Below are 12,363 nucleotides of genomic sequence, written 5' to 3'. Positions count from 1 at the left end.
AACCTGCCCCAGATGCCCATAAACCATTTAGCATGTTAATTCTTCATTACTGGGTTAGTTTTACAGTAGATGCTTTTTGAAGAAATTATTGTCCTTGGATTGAAGATGTAGCTCAATTGAGGATAGTGCTTAGAATGTGCAAGGTTCATGCCAGGCAGTAGTGGCACATGCCTTTAATCCTGGCATTTAGGAGGCAGAGGGAACTGAGTGGAGGCCATCATGGTCTACAGAGTGAATTCCAGGACAACCAAGGCTACACAGAGAAACTCTGTCTCAAAGAGCAAGCAAAAAAAAAAGAAGAATGCAAGGTTCACATCACATATCTAAGTAGAGGGACTTTAATTGTGCTCTACTGTTTCAGAACATTTGGCACCTTCAAGAGCTGTTCGTCACTTATTTCAACATCAAACAACTCCAATGCAATAAGAGACATGAGTTATAAAAGAGAAAGGGACCTTCTTGCCCATTGAATCTGTTCTTTGCAAGGTTCAGTCAGTTGTGATGTTTCTGATCTATGTCCTGCAGCAGCCTGGAGTTGAATCTAAAGGTTAAACTGTTTAGACTGCTTCCTTCCTCTTAGTTCCCAGATTGCCTGGCCTAGGGGCTTGCTTCAACTGTCCTGTGTGCCCTGATCACTGACCACTGTAGATACGCTCCTAGGAGACTGCAGGAGCAATTCCAGTTCATAGTGAAAGTTGGGGCAGTTGATTTCAGAAGGGAAAATGAGAACACCCTGCTTGTAGCCATCTTGATTCTGAAATAACTGAGCTTATCTGTTTCTTTAAACTTCCTCCTTAGGCCCTTCATATATTTGATTTCATGCTCTCTGCTTTTTAAATCTACAACATCTCTACTCTGAATAGAATACAAAGTAGAGCGCAAAAACAAAGAAGAAATACAGAGTACATCCTGTATAATGAAGTTAGGTTGTATGTAAACCTTGCGTGCATGTTGACACTGGTAATATAAAGTACACATTTCTGAGAGTGACTCCAGCATTTGAAAAGCATTATAGTCTGGTTTTCTATGTCCATTATAACTAGGAAAGGGAAACGTACATCCTCATTGTCCTGTCTTTGATTTCAACCACTGAAGATTACCTTTGCTACCTTCAGATCTCTGCTCAAGCGCCACCCTCCCTGACTACCTCTTCCAAACGGCATGTCTAGGATGGAAAGGTAGCTCTGGTAGAAAGCTTGCTTAGCATGTTCTGGGTTCTAGCCCCAGTATTGGGGTAGGGGGAGGAAAATCCCCTCAAAAATCCTACCTCCCCCTATTTCCCTTCCAGGTTTATTTTTTACCCTGACAGCCATCAACAGCTGACAAGCCATTGTTTACTATTTCAACCCCTGAAGTAAATGAGTAAGACTGGGATTTCTGAGTGTGGGGGCACATGTCTATAATTCCAGCACCGGGGAGGCTGGAAGGTCCAGTGTTTGAAGCCAACCTCTGCTACAGTGTGAATTGGAGGCCAGCCTGGGTTACACGAGGTCCTGTCTTTCAAAAAAGAAAAGAAAAGAAAAAAGTAAAAACCATGCGTGGTGGTGCACACCTTTAATCCCAGCACTTTCCAGGCAGAGACAGGGGGGCCTTGTGACCTTGAGGCCTGCCTGGTCACAGTGAGTTTCAGCACTACAGAGACCCTGTCTTAACCAAACCAAACCAGTAGAAGGGTGGGATTTTTCTGTCTGCTCCATCTGTAGCCCCAACATCTGAGTGAGGTCTGAAATACTACGTTTCACTGTAAAGCTGTTGAAGGCTGCATTGATAGAACACAGATAGATGAGTCGGGCGGTGGTGGTAGCAACGCACGCCTTTAATCCCAGCACTCGGGAGACAGAGGCAGGTAGTAGATCTGTGAGTTTGAGGCCAGCCTGGTCTACAGAGTGAGTTCCAGGCCAGCCGGGGCTGTGACACAGAGAGACCCTGTCTTCAGAACAGATAAATGGGTGAAAATAGAGGTGTCAGGTCAGGTTGACTCAGACAGTGCAGAGACCAGAAGGTGAGGACGGCCAGGCGCCCTGAGCCATCAGGAGGTGAGTGAATGACAGAGATGTTCCCCCGAGGCCGAGGCCGCCATAGCTGCAGGCCACAGTTGTCAGGTGTAAAGAATGTGTGTCAGAGGATCCGAGAAAACATCTCAAGAGCTCTGTGGGTCTGAGCGGGGGAGGGGGGCTTGTCCCGCTGACTTCCAGGGACCTGAACTGTAGTGTCCACCTTGCATGTCCCCACTCCAAAGAGGCCTTTTCTATCGGGGGGGGGGGGGGGGGGGGGGAATGGCGGTTTTGCGGGTGCTTGCTTTTCTCTGTTGAGTAGGTCTTCACGTTTACCAAGTAAATTTTGGGTTACGTGGGCGTGCACTTGTCCTAGCTACCAGGGAAGCAGAGGCAGGACCAGCCTCCACAACATAGTGAACTCCCAAATTTTTTAAAAAAAGTATTAAGACTTTTTTTTTATTCATTTCACATGCCAATCACAGATCCTCCTCTTCCCTCCTCCCATCCCCCATTTCCTCCTACAACAAGGTAAGGCCTCCCATGGGGAGTCAGCAGAGCCTGGTACATTCAGTAGAGGCAGGTCCAAACCCCTTCCTCTGCCTCAAAGCTGTAGGAGGCATCCCACCATAGGTAGTGGGCTCCAAAAAGCCAGCTCATGCACCAGGAATGGATCCTGATCCTACTGCCCGGGGGCCCTTAAGCAGATCAAGCTACACAACTGTCTCGCTTATGGAGAGGCCTAGTTCGTTCCCGTGGAGGCTCCACAGCTGTTGGTCTCAAGTTCACGAATTCCCACTAGTTTGATTTGGTTGTCTCTGTAGATTTCCCCATCATGATCTTGACCCCTTGCTCATAGAATCCCTCTTCCTTCTCTTCGACTGGACTCCTGGAGCTCTGCCTGGTAGTTGGCTGTGAATCTCTGCATCTGCTTGCATCAGTTAATGGATGAAGGCTCTATGATGACAGGGTAGTCACCGATCTGATTACCAGGGTAAGCCAGCTCGGGCACCCTCTCTACTATTGCTAGTAGTCTAAGCTGGAACTCCCCAATTTTAAAGAGGGCCTAGAGGGATGGTTTAGGTTCAGTGGTTAAGAGCACTGGCTGCTTTTTTTCCAGTTTGGTTCCTAGCACCCACATGGCAGTTCACAACTGTTCACTCCAATTCCAGGGGACCTGATGCCCTCTTTGGGCCTCCATGAGACCCTGGCACACAAATGGTACACAGAAATGCATTGAGGGAAAATACGAAGTAAAATTACAAAGAAATGGCTCCCCCTACCCCCTCAAAAAAAAAAAAAAAGCCAGGCATGGTGGCACGAGCCTTTAACCACAGAACTCAAGGGGTAGGCAGGGAGAGAGAAATGGAAGTACTGAGCTGGGGTGACCCACCCCTTTAATGTCAGCACTTAGGGAGGCAGAGGTAGGAGGATTTCTGTGTGGCGCTTCTTCCTTCCTCAGCTTTGAGTCCCGGTGAGTCATGGTCATACTCCCAGGGTCAGAATTGAATATTCATAGGGGACATTCAGTATAGGCTGGCTGAGTAGTTAATGGCGTTCCCTTTTGTGCTCCGAAGCCTCGCCCCTCGCCCTGCCTGTTCTGTACGTCTGGTCTCCTTCCATGTGGGATGTGCTCTACTCAAAAGGGAGAGCCAGATTTAGATGCCCAGAATCAGAGGACATTCCAGACTTTTCTTGACCTTTTTGCTCCGAGGAACGGCAAGAGTTAAGTAGTCATTCGGCCTGGAAAGGACAGGGAAAGCAAGCCTTGGCACCGGGGGAGGTCATCCAGCACCCCCTCCCTGAGTCAATGGCCGTCTCTGACATCAGCAACAGCTGTACGCCTCAGTGTTCCAGTGTGCCCACACTACCCCCTCCTCCCTCTGAAAGCCATAATTCTCCACAGAATGGCAATAGCAGGACCTTGAACATTATCTGAACGGCCTGTCCCACTCACCCCCCTCCCAACTGCCTAGCACCTTCCCTGAAGGAAGGCCCACGTGTATCTGAGGGTACACGTGTACCAAGCAATGGGTAGGGCAGAGCCTGGGCAGCCAAGCCGGCCAGCACACCCTCCTGCCTAGGCACAAGCTGCAGTTTGGAGAGGGAAGCGGTATCTGTGTCTGGGATGTAGCAGCGCGTGCCTGGAATCCCAGGACTTGGGAGATAAAGGCAGGCGAATTGGGATCTCAAGGCTCATCTCAGCTACATAGCATGGTTGAGGCCAGCCTGGTTTAGACATCCGGCTTAAAACGACCCCACAGAGAGACAGGTCAAGCGTGGGGTCACACCTTTCCAGTGGCACTGAGTGGGAGAGGGTGCGTCAGGGACAAGTCACAAGAAAGCAGGATGGACAAAAATGAACTGGGAAGAAGTGGAGTCATAGTGGGTCTTAGGGACTCGATCTTGGGACCTTGGGTGCCTGCAGGCAGTAGCCCTCACAGGACCTCTCACACAACTTTACCCGGCCAGAAATGTAGGCTGTAGGACTCAGGGGTCCTGTATGGCTTCATATTCGTCCTTTTATCCAATCGCCCTGAGGGGGGTGGGTCTTGTCGTGCCTCGGGATGGTAGTCACAGGATGCAGGAGTCAAATGTTAGGGGCAGGGCAAGGCTATGGAGACTAATGGCAACATTCTTGCCATAGGAATTCATTGGGCTTAGAAGCAGCCTCACGGCACCTCTGAAAGGAAGAGATCTTGGCAGTCCAGGGACCTAGAGCTTTTTTCCTGCCTGCCATGTCTGGGACCAACCAAGGCACTTCAAAGGCTCCATGGATCTTTGCCCAGGACCACAGGATCCCCTACCTGCAAAGACTGATGGGAGCGGATATCTAAGTACTTTGTCTTTCCCACCTCTCTGCACAGGCCAAGTCCTGTAGCAGGGCTGGCCCAGCCTCAGCTGCTTGAGGAAAGGGTGAGGAAGGAGCAGGGTGTAGCCTAGGCCCAAGTTACTCTCTGCTAGAGAGCTTACAGACTGGGTCAACATATCCGGACAGTCCCCTAAAATGAGAACGTAGAACAGGCCTTTGGGAATGGTGATTTGTATCAATGAGTGAGCAAATAAACCGTTGAACACACGGGGTGCTCAGGACACTGGTAGAAGGACCCAAGGCTACCCATGCCACTGACATCCTGTTTGTTCTTGAGCTGGTCACTGTCACCCTCCGAGCCTGACTGATGGTCTTGCAGCTTTTTTTTTTTTTTTTTTTTTTTTTTTTTTTTTGAGACAGAGTCTTTCTATGTAGCCTAGCCGTCCTGAAACTTACTATGTAGACCAGGCTGGCCTCAAACTCACAGAGGTCTACTTGCCTCTGCCCCAGAGTGCTGGGATTAAAGGTGTGCGCCACCACCACGCCTGACTCTGGTCTTACAGCGTTAACTTACCCATCCTGGCTCACTCCCTAGGCCAGTGTTTCTGTGTAGAGGTGATGCACCTCAGTTAGTGGGCATTTAAGTGAATGCTGAATCTGGAGCCTGAGGACTTAAACGTCTGCATTTAAAACTCTTGAGAAGCTATATGCCCTCTGTCAAACTGCCCCATCTTAGCGGCCTGTCCATCCCCCCACGCCACCCCCCATCCACTGAGTCTGGTCCTCTCTGCTCCCTTCTACGCACTCTGCCCCCTCCCACCTTGGCCAACACTGCCGTGTGAGGCAATCGCTCTATCCTTGACCCTCCGCACGGTGACTGATGGCTTTTTTATCTCCGAGCGATGATGCACAGCCTTCCGCTGGAAGCATTTAAGGCAGAGCGCTTGGTTCAAGCCACAGCTGCAGGACTCAAGACCTTGAGCGGCTCAGCAAGAACAAGTCCCTGATTGCAGTCGTAATTACAGGCCTGCCGCCTCGGCCAGGAAAGCATGTTCCTAGCCACATTTAAGCTGTGTGCCGGGAGCTCCTACAGACATGTGCGGAACATGAAAGGTGAGTGTTGGGGGGGGGCGTGAGAGCTTGCCAAGAGCCTCCAGGCACTATGGTTTTGTAGGAAAGCTCCTGGACGGGGGACAGGCCACCTAGGCTTCGGTCCCAGTTGTCCCCCTTACTGGGTGAGCCTGGGTAAGTCTTTTCCCTTCTGGACCTCGGTTTTTCACCCCCAAAATTAGGCTGGATAGTAAGGTACTGTATCTCATCGAAGTCCTGTCATTTCTGGCCTCCGCTCCAGGACCCCAGTTGTTCTGGAGCTAGTTCGGATGTTGCCCTCCTTCAGGATTGGACCAGGTCTGAACCAAGGATCCCAGGCAGGTCTTTGCCACAGTGGTAGAGAAAGGCAGAAGCCAGCCTTGACTCTTAAGAAGCAGTTGCTTGGCAAGCCCAAGACACTGTCTGGGAAGAGGAGCATAAGAAAGACAGGAGAAAGCCGGGGGGGGGGGGGGGGCATGCTTTTAATCCCAGCACTTGGGAAGCAGAGCCAGGCGGATCTCTGTGAGTTCCAGGCCAGCCTGGTCTACAGAGGGAGATCCAGAACAGCCAGGGCTGTTACACAGAGAAACCCTGTCTCAAAAAAAAAAAAAAAAAAAAAAGCAGGAGAGTTGGGCAGCATATCTACAAGGCAAAGGTGGCGTCAGGGTGGGGGTGGGGGTGGGGTGTTGTCACTCAAGAGGCAGATCTTGGTAGTGGAGTAACCCTCAGGAGACAGATGTATCCTGCTCCATACCCAGTGACTCACTGAGCAGTCTTTTTCTAGTTTACGACAGGCCCAGGTAAAAGCCTGTGTCCAGGCAGGGCCAGGCTTGACCAGCCCATCCTTATTTCCCAAGATGGAAAAGAGATTTCTAGGCCCTGGAGGTGCTGGGGGAAGTTTAACCCTGAACTTGGATTTAAAGACACGGCTCCAGTTCAGGTCCCTGCTGGAATCTGTTCCTGAGCCAGTTTGCTCCTCTGGGATGAGTGGACTGGATGGCCCCTCACTATGGGACTTTCTAGTTCCTTGGCAAAAATGTCCTTCCCTCTCTGCAGGACTGAGGCACCAAGCCGTGCTGGCCATTGGCCAGGAGCTGAACCGGACACTGGGGGACCCCAGCCCTGGATGGATCAGTCAGGTTCGGCGTCGGAGCTCTCTGCTTGGTAAATGTTGGGGCTTCTGGGCTTCCGGCCGCGATGGACTTAGGGTACCAATGTTGCTCCCGAGGCCTGCCTTCTCCCTGCCTTGGCTCCCTAACTCCTCTGTCTACCTTGACCTTCTTTGACCTTCAGAGAGGCCCCTATGCCTTTGATCTTGTCTCTTCTGAGGACTGAGCACATTCAGAGGGCCAAGAGATGAGAGCTGAGATCTTTCTTTTGGTGGCCGTGCATGCAGGTTCTCAGCTGGAAGCGACCCTCTACAGTGAGCAGGAGCTGTCCTACATCCAGCAGGGAGAGGTGGCCATGCAGAAGGCCTTGGGCATCCTCAGCAACCAGGAAGGCTGGAAGAAGGAGAACCAGCAGGTGAGCGGGGGTGGCTGTCAGGAACCCGGATGGTCCCACTGACGTGTTCAGCGCTTGCTGGGATTCCTACCTCATTCACGGTTGATAAGCAGCCACGTAGTTTTATTTAGAGAACTCTCCTAAGAACTTGTTCTCAGGTTGAGGTGAGGGTGCACACCTTAAATCCCGGCGGCACTCAGGAGGCAGAAGCATGGGGATCTCTGGGAGTTTGAGGCCAGCCTGATCTCTGTAGCAAGTTCCAGGCAAGCCAGGAATAGTGAGACCCTGTCTCAAAACAAACAAACAAACAAAGAATAGGTTCTCAGATAACCCTCCTCCATAAGACCTGATTGAGAAACACTGTTCCTATTTTTTAACTACCCTCCAAATGCTGTACACTCACCCAATAGAAACCGTGCGCTATGGAGACTCCATGTGCGTTGGAGGACATACTACCCAGTATTTACAATGCTAGTGTATACTCTGTACCGTTCAGCCCACCCTGCAGATGAACTTGCAGAGGTAATGTGGGCTTAGGCTGCCACAGAGCTAGAGGACACAAAAGTGGCCCAATGTCAGCTGAAGCCCTGCCCTCAATGTTGTATCCCTTGCTGGGAGCCAGTAAGTAACAAGACTTAGGTTAAAACCAGCAGCTCTACTATTAGATCTACTTTGGTGACCTCATTTCCAGCAAAAGTTTACACACTATTCATCACCCAAAGTTCAGATGAAGCATCTTGTTGCTCAAGTTCTTATAGTAGTGGAAATAATAGACTAATAGTTTAGGAGTCAAAAAATCTGGGATCCGGGCTCAGCACTGCTCCTTGCTAAGGGTCCCTGGGCAAGTCATTGAAACTTTCTGGCCCCACATTCTTCTGAAATGAAATGACATATATATTAATAAACAAACCAAAAACCCCCAATGTTCCCTCTCTCTAATTGGCTAGTTGTAGAGCAAACATTTCACACTCCAGGTCTGTCTTTTGGACTCCTTGAGCTCATGTCAGTTGGACCTGCCCGTGGTCCCAACATTCATCACTAAGCCAAGGCAGTCTTGAGTGGCTATACAAGGCCTGGGTCAGCGGTGCTTACCTACTGGATCCTCACCAGGTAGAGATCCAGGTCCCCAGTGCTCCGCTTAGACTTGCTGGTCCCTTTCCCAGTGTTGTCTAAGACCTAGGCCGGGAGTGATTTTTCTCTCGCCTTCACCCCATGGCTCTCTTTTGTCCCTAACAGGAAAATGGGGATGAAGTGCTAAGTAAAGTAGTCCCGGATGTGGGCAAGGTGTTTCGGTTGGAGGTGGTGGTAGACCAGCCCATGGACAGACTCTACGAAGAACTGGTGGACCGCATGGAGGCAATGGCAGAGTGGAACCCAAATGTCAAGGAGATCAAGGTGAGGAGAAGGAAGCCCAGGTGTGGCCAGCAGGGACCCAAGAGAGTGCCATCTAACCGGCAGGCCAAAGGCATCCCAAACTGTGGGCGCTTAGCCCACCACTGGCTGGGTCCTGACTCTGATTCCCTTGTATCAGGTCCTGCAGAAGATTGGCAGAGACACAGTCATCACCCATGAGCTGGCTGCGGCAGCGGCCGGAAACCTGGTGGGGCCCCGGGACTTCGTGAGCGTGCGCTGTGCCAAGCGCAGGGGCTCCACCTGTGTGTTGGCAGGCATGGCCACACTCTGGGGGGAGATGCCCGAACAAACCGGCGTCATCAGGTAAGGGGGGCAGCCGTCTCCCAACGGCGCTGTCATAATCCAGAGCCCCACCTCCAAGAAACCAATCCCTAACCTCATTCTCAGCTCAACAATGAAGGCCCAGAGCGGCCCCACTTCAGTAGCCAATTGGTTTGTTCTGATCCATCCAGGAACTTCTAGGAATCTTAATTTTCTAAAGCAAGGGGCAGGCAGGCTTCTGTGTTCTGACAACCAGGGGGCGTAGCAGGGGGCCTCAGCTCTAATCCGCAGGTTCTGATGAGCTGGCAGCCACACCAGCTGTTAGCCAGTACTTTCGATGAAGTACTTCTCACAGGGCACTCTAGAAATGTGCGAGTGTCATTAATCAGCAGACCTCTCACCCATCTTCCTGCCTTGACTGCTCTTCATTCCCAGAGCTGAACACGGTCCCACCTGCATGGTGCTTCACCCACTGGCTGGAAGTCCCTCAAAGACTAAATTCACTTGGCTGCTCAGTATTGACCTCAAGGTGAGGGGCGTGGGAGATGGCCTGGGAGTGGGGAGTAGTGACAAAAACATGCTCTTGTTCCCCAACATAGAGGAGAAGGTGTCCTCTTGCATTTTTTTTTCTTGATTTTTAAAACACTTTATTATTGTTGTGTGTGTGTGATGTGTATGTGTGAATGCAGGCGCTCACATGTCAACAGCAATGTGGAGGTCAGGGGCACTCTTGACTTGGGGTTCTCCTTCCTCCTGTACGTGGGTTCCAGTAATTGAACTCATATGCTACGCCTGTGAGGCCAGCACTGTGACCCACAGAGCCATCCTGCCTGCCTTCCTCTTGCATTTTGATAGAATCCCGGGCTGTTGGATAGGCAACGGATGTAAATATGGCCTGCTAATCTGCCATTGTAGAAGCCTGCAAAGGCTTCCCCTCACCTCATCTAAAAAGCTGGGTGCAGTATCTACAATTTCAGTACTTAGAGGCAGAAGTAGGTAGGAAGATCACACGTTCAAGATTCCAGGACCTACTGAAATGGTTAAAAAAGAAAATCAATTTCATGTATAAATATGGCCATTTAGAAAGAGGCGATCTAGGTTGGGTGGGGGTGGCGCACGCCTTTAATCCCAGCACTCAGGAGGCAGAGGCAGGTGGATCTCTGAGTTCGAGGCCAGCCTGTGTTACAGAGCGAGTTCCAGGACAGCCAGAGCTATACAGAGAAACCCTGTCTCGAAAAACCAAAAAAAAAAAAAGAAAAGAAAGAAAGAGGCTAACTTAGGCCCAAAAGGGAGGTAATGGGAAAGGCAAATAGACTTCTCAGGATCACACAGCTGGGAATCCTGTCTCTAACAATAGAGCAACAAAGGTTGCACCTCTAAACAGGAAGACCAAACCCTGTTGGGTGTTCCTGCCTGTGTCAGAGTACAGGAGAACAGTATCCACAAGGTACCAATGCTCACTGGGCGGTGGTGGCGCACGCCTTTGATCCCAGCACTCAAGAGGCAGAGGCAGGCGGATCTCTGTGAGTTCGAGGCCAGCCTGGGCTACAAAGTGAGTTCCAGGACAGCCAGGGATACACAGAGAAACCCCGGCTACCACCCAAACAAAAACAAAAAGACACCAACACTCTTGTCTCTGCTCCAGGGGTGGCTGCCGAAGACCATCATCAACCAGGTCTTATCACAAACCCAGATGGAGTTTGCCAACCACCTGCGCAAGCGCCTGGAGTCCAGCCCTGCCTCTGAGGCCAGGTGTTAAGGACTTGACCCACTGCGTCAACCTGCACGCCGTCAGCAGACTCCCGCAGGAAGCCTGCAAGTCTGTTTCAGATCTTCAGGGGATGACAACAGGGGTGTCAGTGTCATCCGACACTAGGACTAGCTGGTAAAAAAAAAAAGACCATCAGGAAAAGAGAGATGAAGCCCAGAGGAAAAGACCTCTGGCCTCTCCACCCATTAGCTGTGAAGTGAAGGCTAAGGGATAGACATCTGGTAAACCTTTCTTCTAGGCTCGTATATGCTCACTTAAAAAATCCTGCTCAAAATGCCAGTAGCTGATGTGACAAGGCGGGCTGCTAAGGATCAGGAACTGTTGTCTTATGAGCTCAAAATGCCACTGCCTGAAGCAGTGTGTGCACAAAGCAAGGTTTTTACCCAGGGACCCCCAGTGACCTTTTGCCCCTCCATAAAAGGCCCAGAACATCAAGCTACCCACAAACGGACCCTTCCAGAATATGTATTCTGTTTTCTCTAAGGAGAAACGAAACTAATTATTATGCTGGCTTCTCTACTTATTCCATCACAATAAAGCACCATACATGCAAATTTCAGCTTGTACTTGTCAAGTCCTGCTCTACAGAATCTGTGCTGGGAGTCACAGCTTCATTAGAGTTCTGGACCAAGACTGTAGGTTCGAATTTCCTAGTTCATCAAAGGGAACAACACTTCTGGAGATTTATCATTGGACTGTTTAGACTCTTTCCTAAAAATGTAATTTTCTAATGAACACAGCTCTAAATTAGTTCTTAAAGAACTCTAACCTAAAGCCAGTATGATGGCACACGCCTTTAATCCCAGCACTCGGGTGGCAGAAATAGGTGGGTCCCTGTAACACTGAGGCCAGCCTGGTCTACAGAGAGCCAGAGCTACACAGTGAGACCCTGTCTCAAAAATACAAAACGGATTGGAGAGATGACTGAACAGTTGGGAGCACTGGCTGCTCATTCGGGGATACAGGTTCAATTCCCAACAACACACTGCAGCTCACAACTGTACTTCCGGACCCAGGGAACCTCTTCTGTGGGCACCAGGCACACACATGGTACACAGACATACATACAAATATGCAGGCTGAACATCCATAATCATTAGAAAAAACTCTAGTCAGGCATCATGGCTCAACAGCTGTAATCTCAACACTCCAAATGACGACACAGGTGAATTGCCCTAAGTTCCAGGCAAGCTTGATCCACTGTGAGACCAGTCCACAACGAACAAAAAGAAAACTCTTTAGAGCTATCAGTTAAGATTAATAGCCCTAAAAGAGGAAGATTATAACAGGGCTTTCATTTATCTAATTAAAAGGGTAATACCAAGTAAGAAATACTGACCAATAATGCTAAGATTAAATAACTATTGTGTATTATTTATGAGGTTAGTTAGGAATACAGATTAGATAGGTGTCAGCTTGGCTAAGAGCTAGAAACGTTATTTGAAAAGCTTAAAATACTAACAATTGGGAAGAGAAGATATCTAGAAGGCAATATGGTGATAACAAATTTCTGTTCCAGG

At 49.9% G+C, this 12,363-nt stretch overlaps 1 protein-coding gene across 1 annotated transcript; it reads left to right on the top strand.

Moving 5' to 3' along the window:
* The first annotated feature begins 5,722 nt into the window (after positions 1–5,722).
* On the top strand, positions 5,723–11,397 carry Star (steroidogenic acute regulatory protein). Its single transcript, XM_006982939.4, has 7 exons — positions 5,723–5,919; positions 6,952–7,059; positions 7,292–7,419; positions 8,635–8,793; positions 8,930–9,114; positions 9,508–9,601; positions 10,718–11,397. The coding sequence occupies exons 1-7, from the start codon at positions 5,856–5,858 to the stop codon at positions 10,829–10,831; spliced, it is 852 nt and encodes a 283-aa protein (XP_006983001.1). The 5' UTR covers positions 5,723–5,855; the 3' UTR covers positions 10,832–11,397.
* Positions 11,398–12,363: the final 966 nt, after the last annotated feature.

Source organism: Peromyscus maniculatus, chromosome 17 (assembly GCF_049852395.1).
Source record: "Peromyscus maniculatus bairdii isolate BWxNUB_F1_BW_parent chromosome 17, HU_Pman_BW_mat_3.1, whole genome shotgun sequence".
Taxonomy (NCBI): domain Eukaryota; kingdom Metazoa; phylum Chordata; class Mammalia; order Rodentia; family Cricetidae; genus Peromyscus; species Peromyscus maniculatus.
The sequence above is the reverse complement of the archived record's forward strand: the minus strand, read 5'-3'. Positions and strand labels throughout refer to the sequence as shown.

Excerpts from the sequence above, each read along its gene's own strand:
- Star (XM_006982939.4), top strand. The coding sequence starts at position 5,856 with ATGTTCCTAGCCACATTTAAGCTGTGTGCCGGGAGCTCCTACAGACAT. Across the intron at positions 7,420-8,634 it reads GGAAGAAGGAGAACCAGCAG|GAAAATGGGGATGAAGTGCT; the intron begins GTGAGCGGGGGT and ends TGTCCCTAACAG. Across the intron at positions 8,794-8,929 it reads CAAATGTCAAGGAGATCAAG|GTCCTGCAGAAGATTGGCAG; the intron begins GTGAGGAGAAGG and ends CCCTTGTATCAG.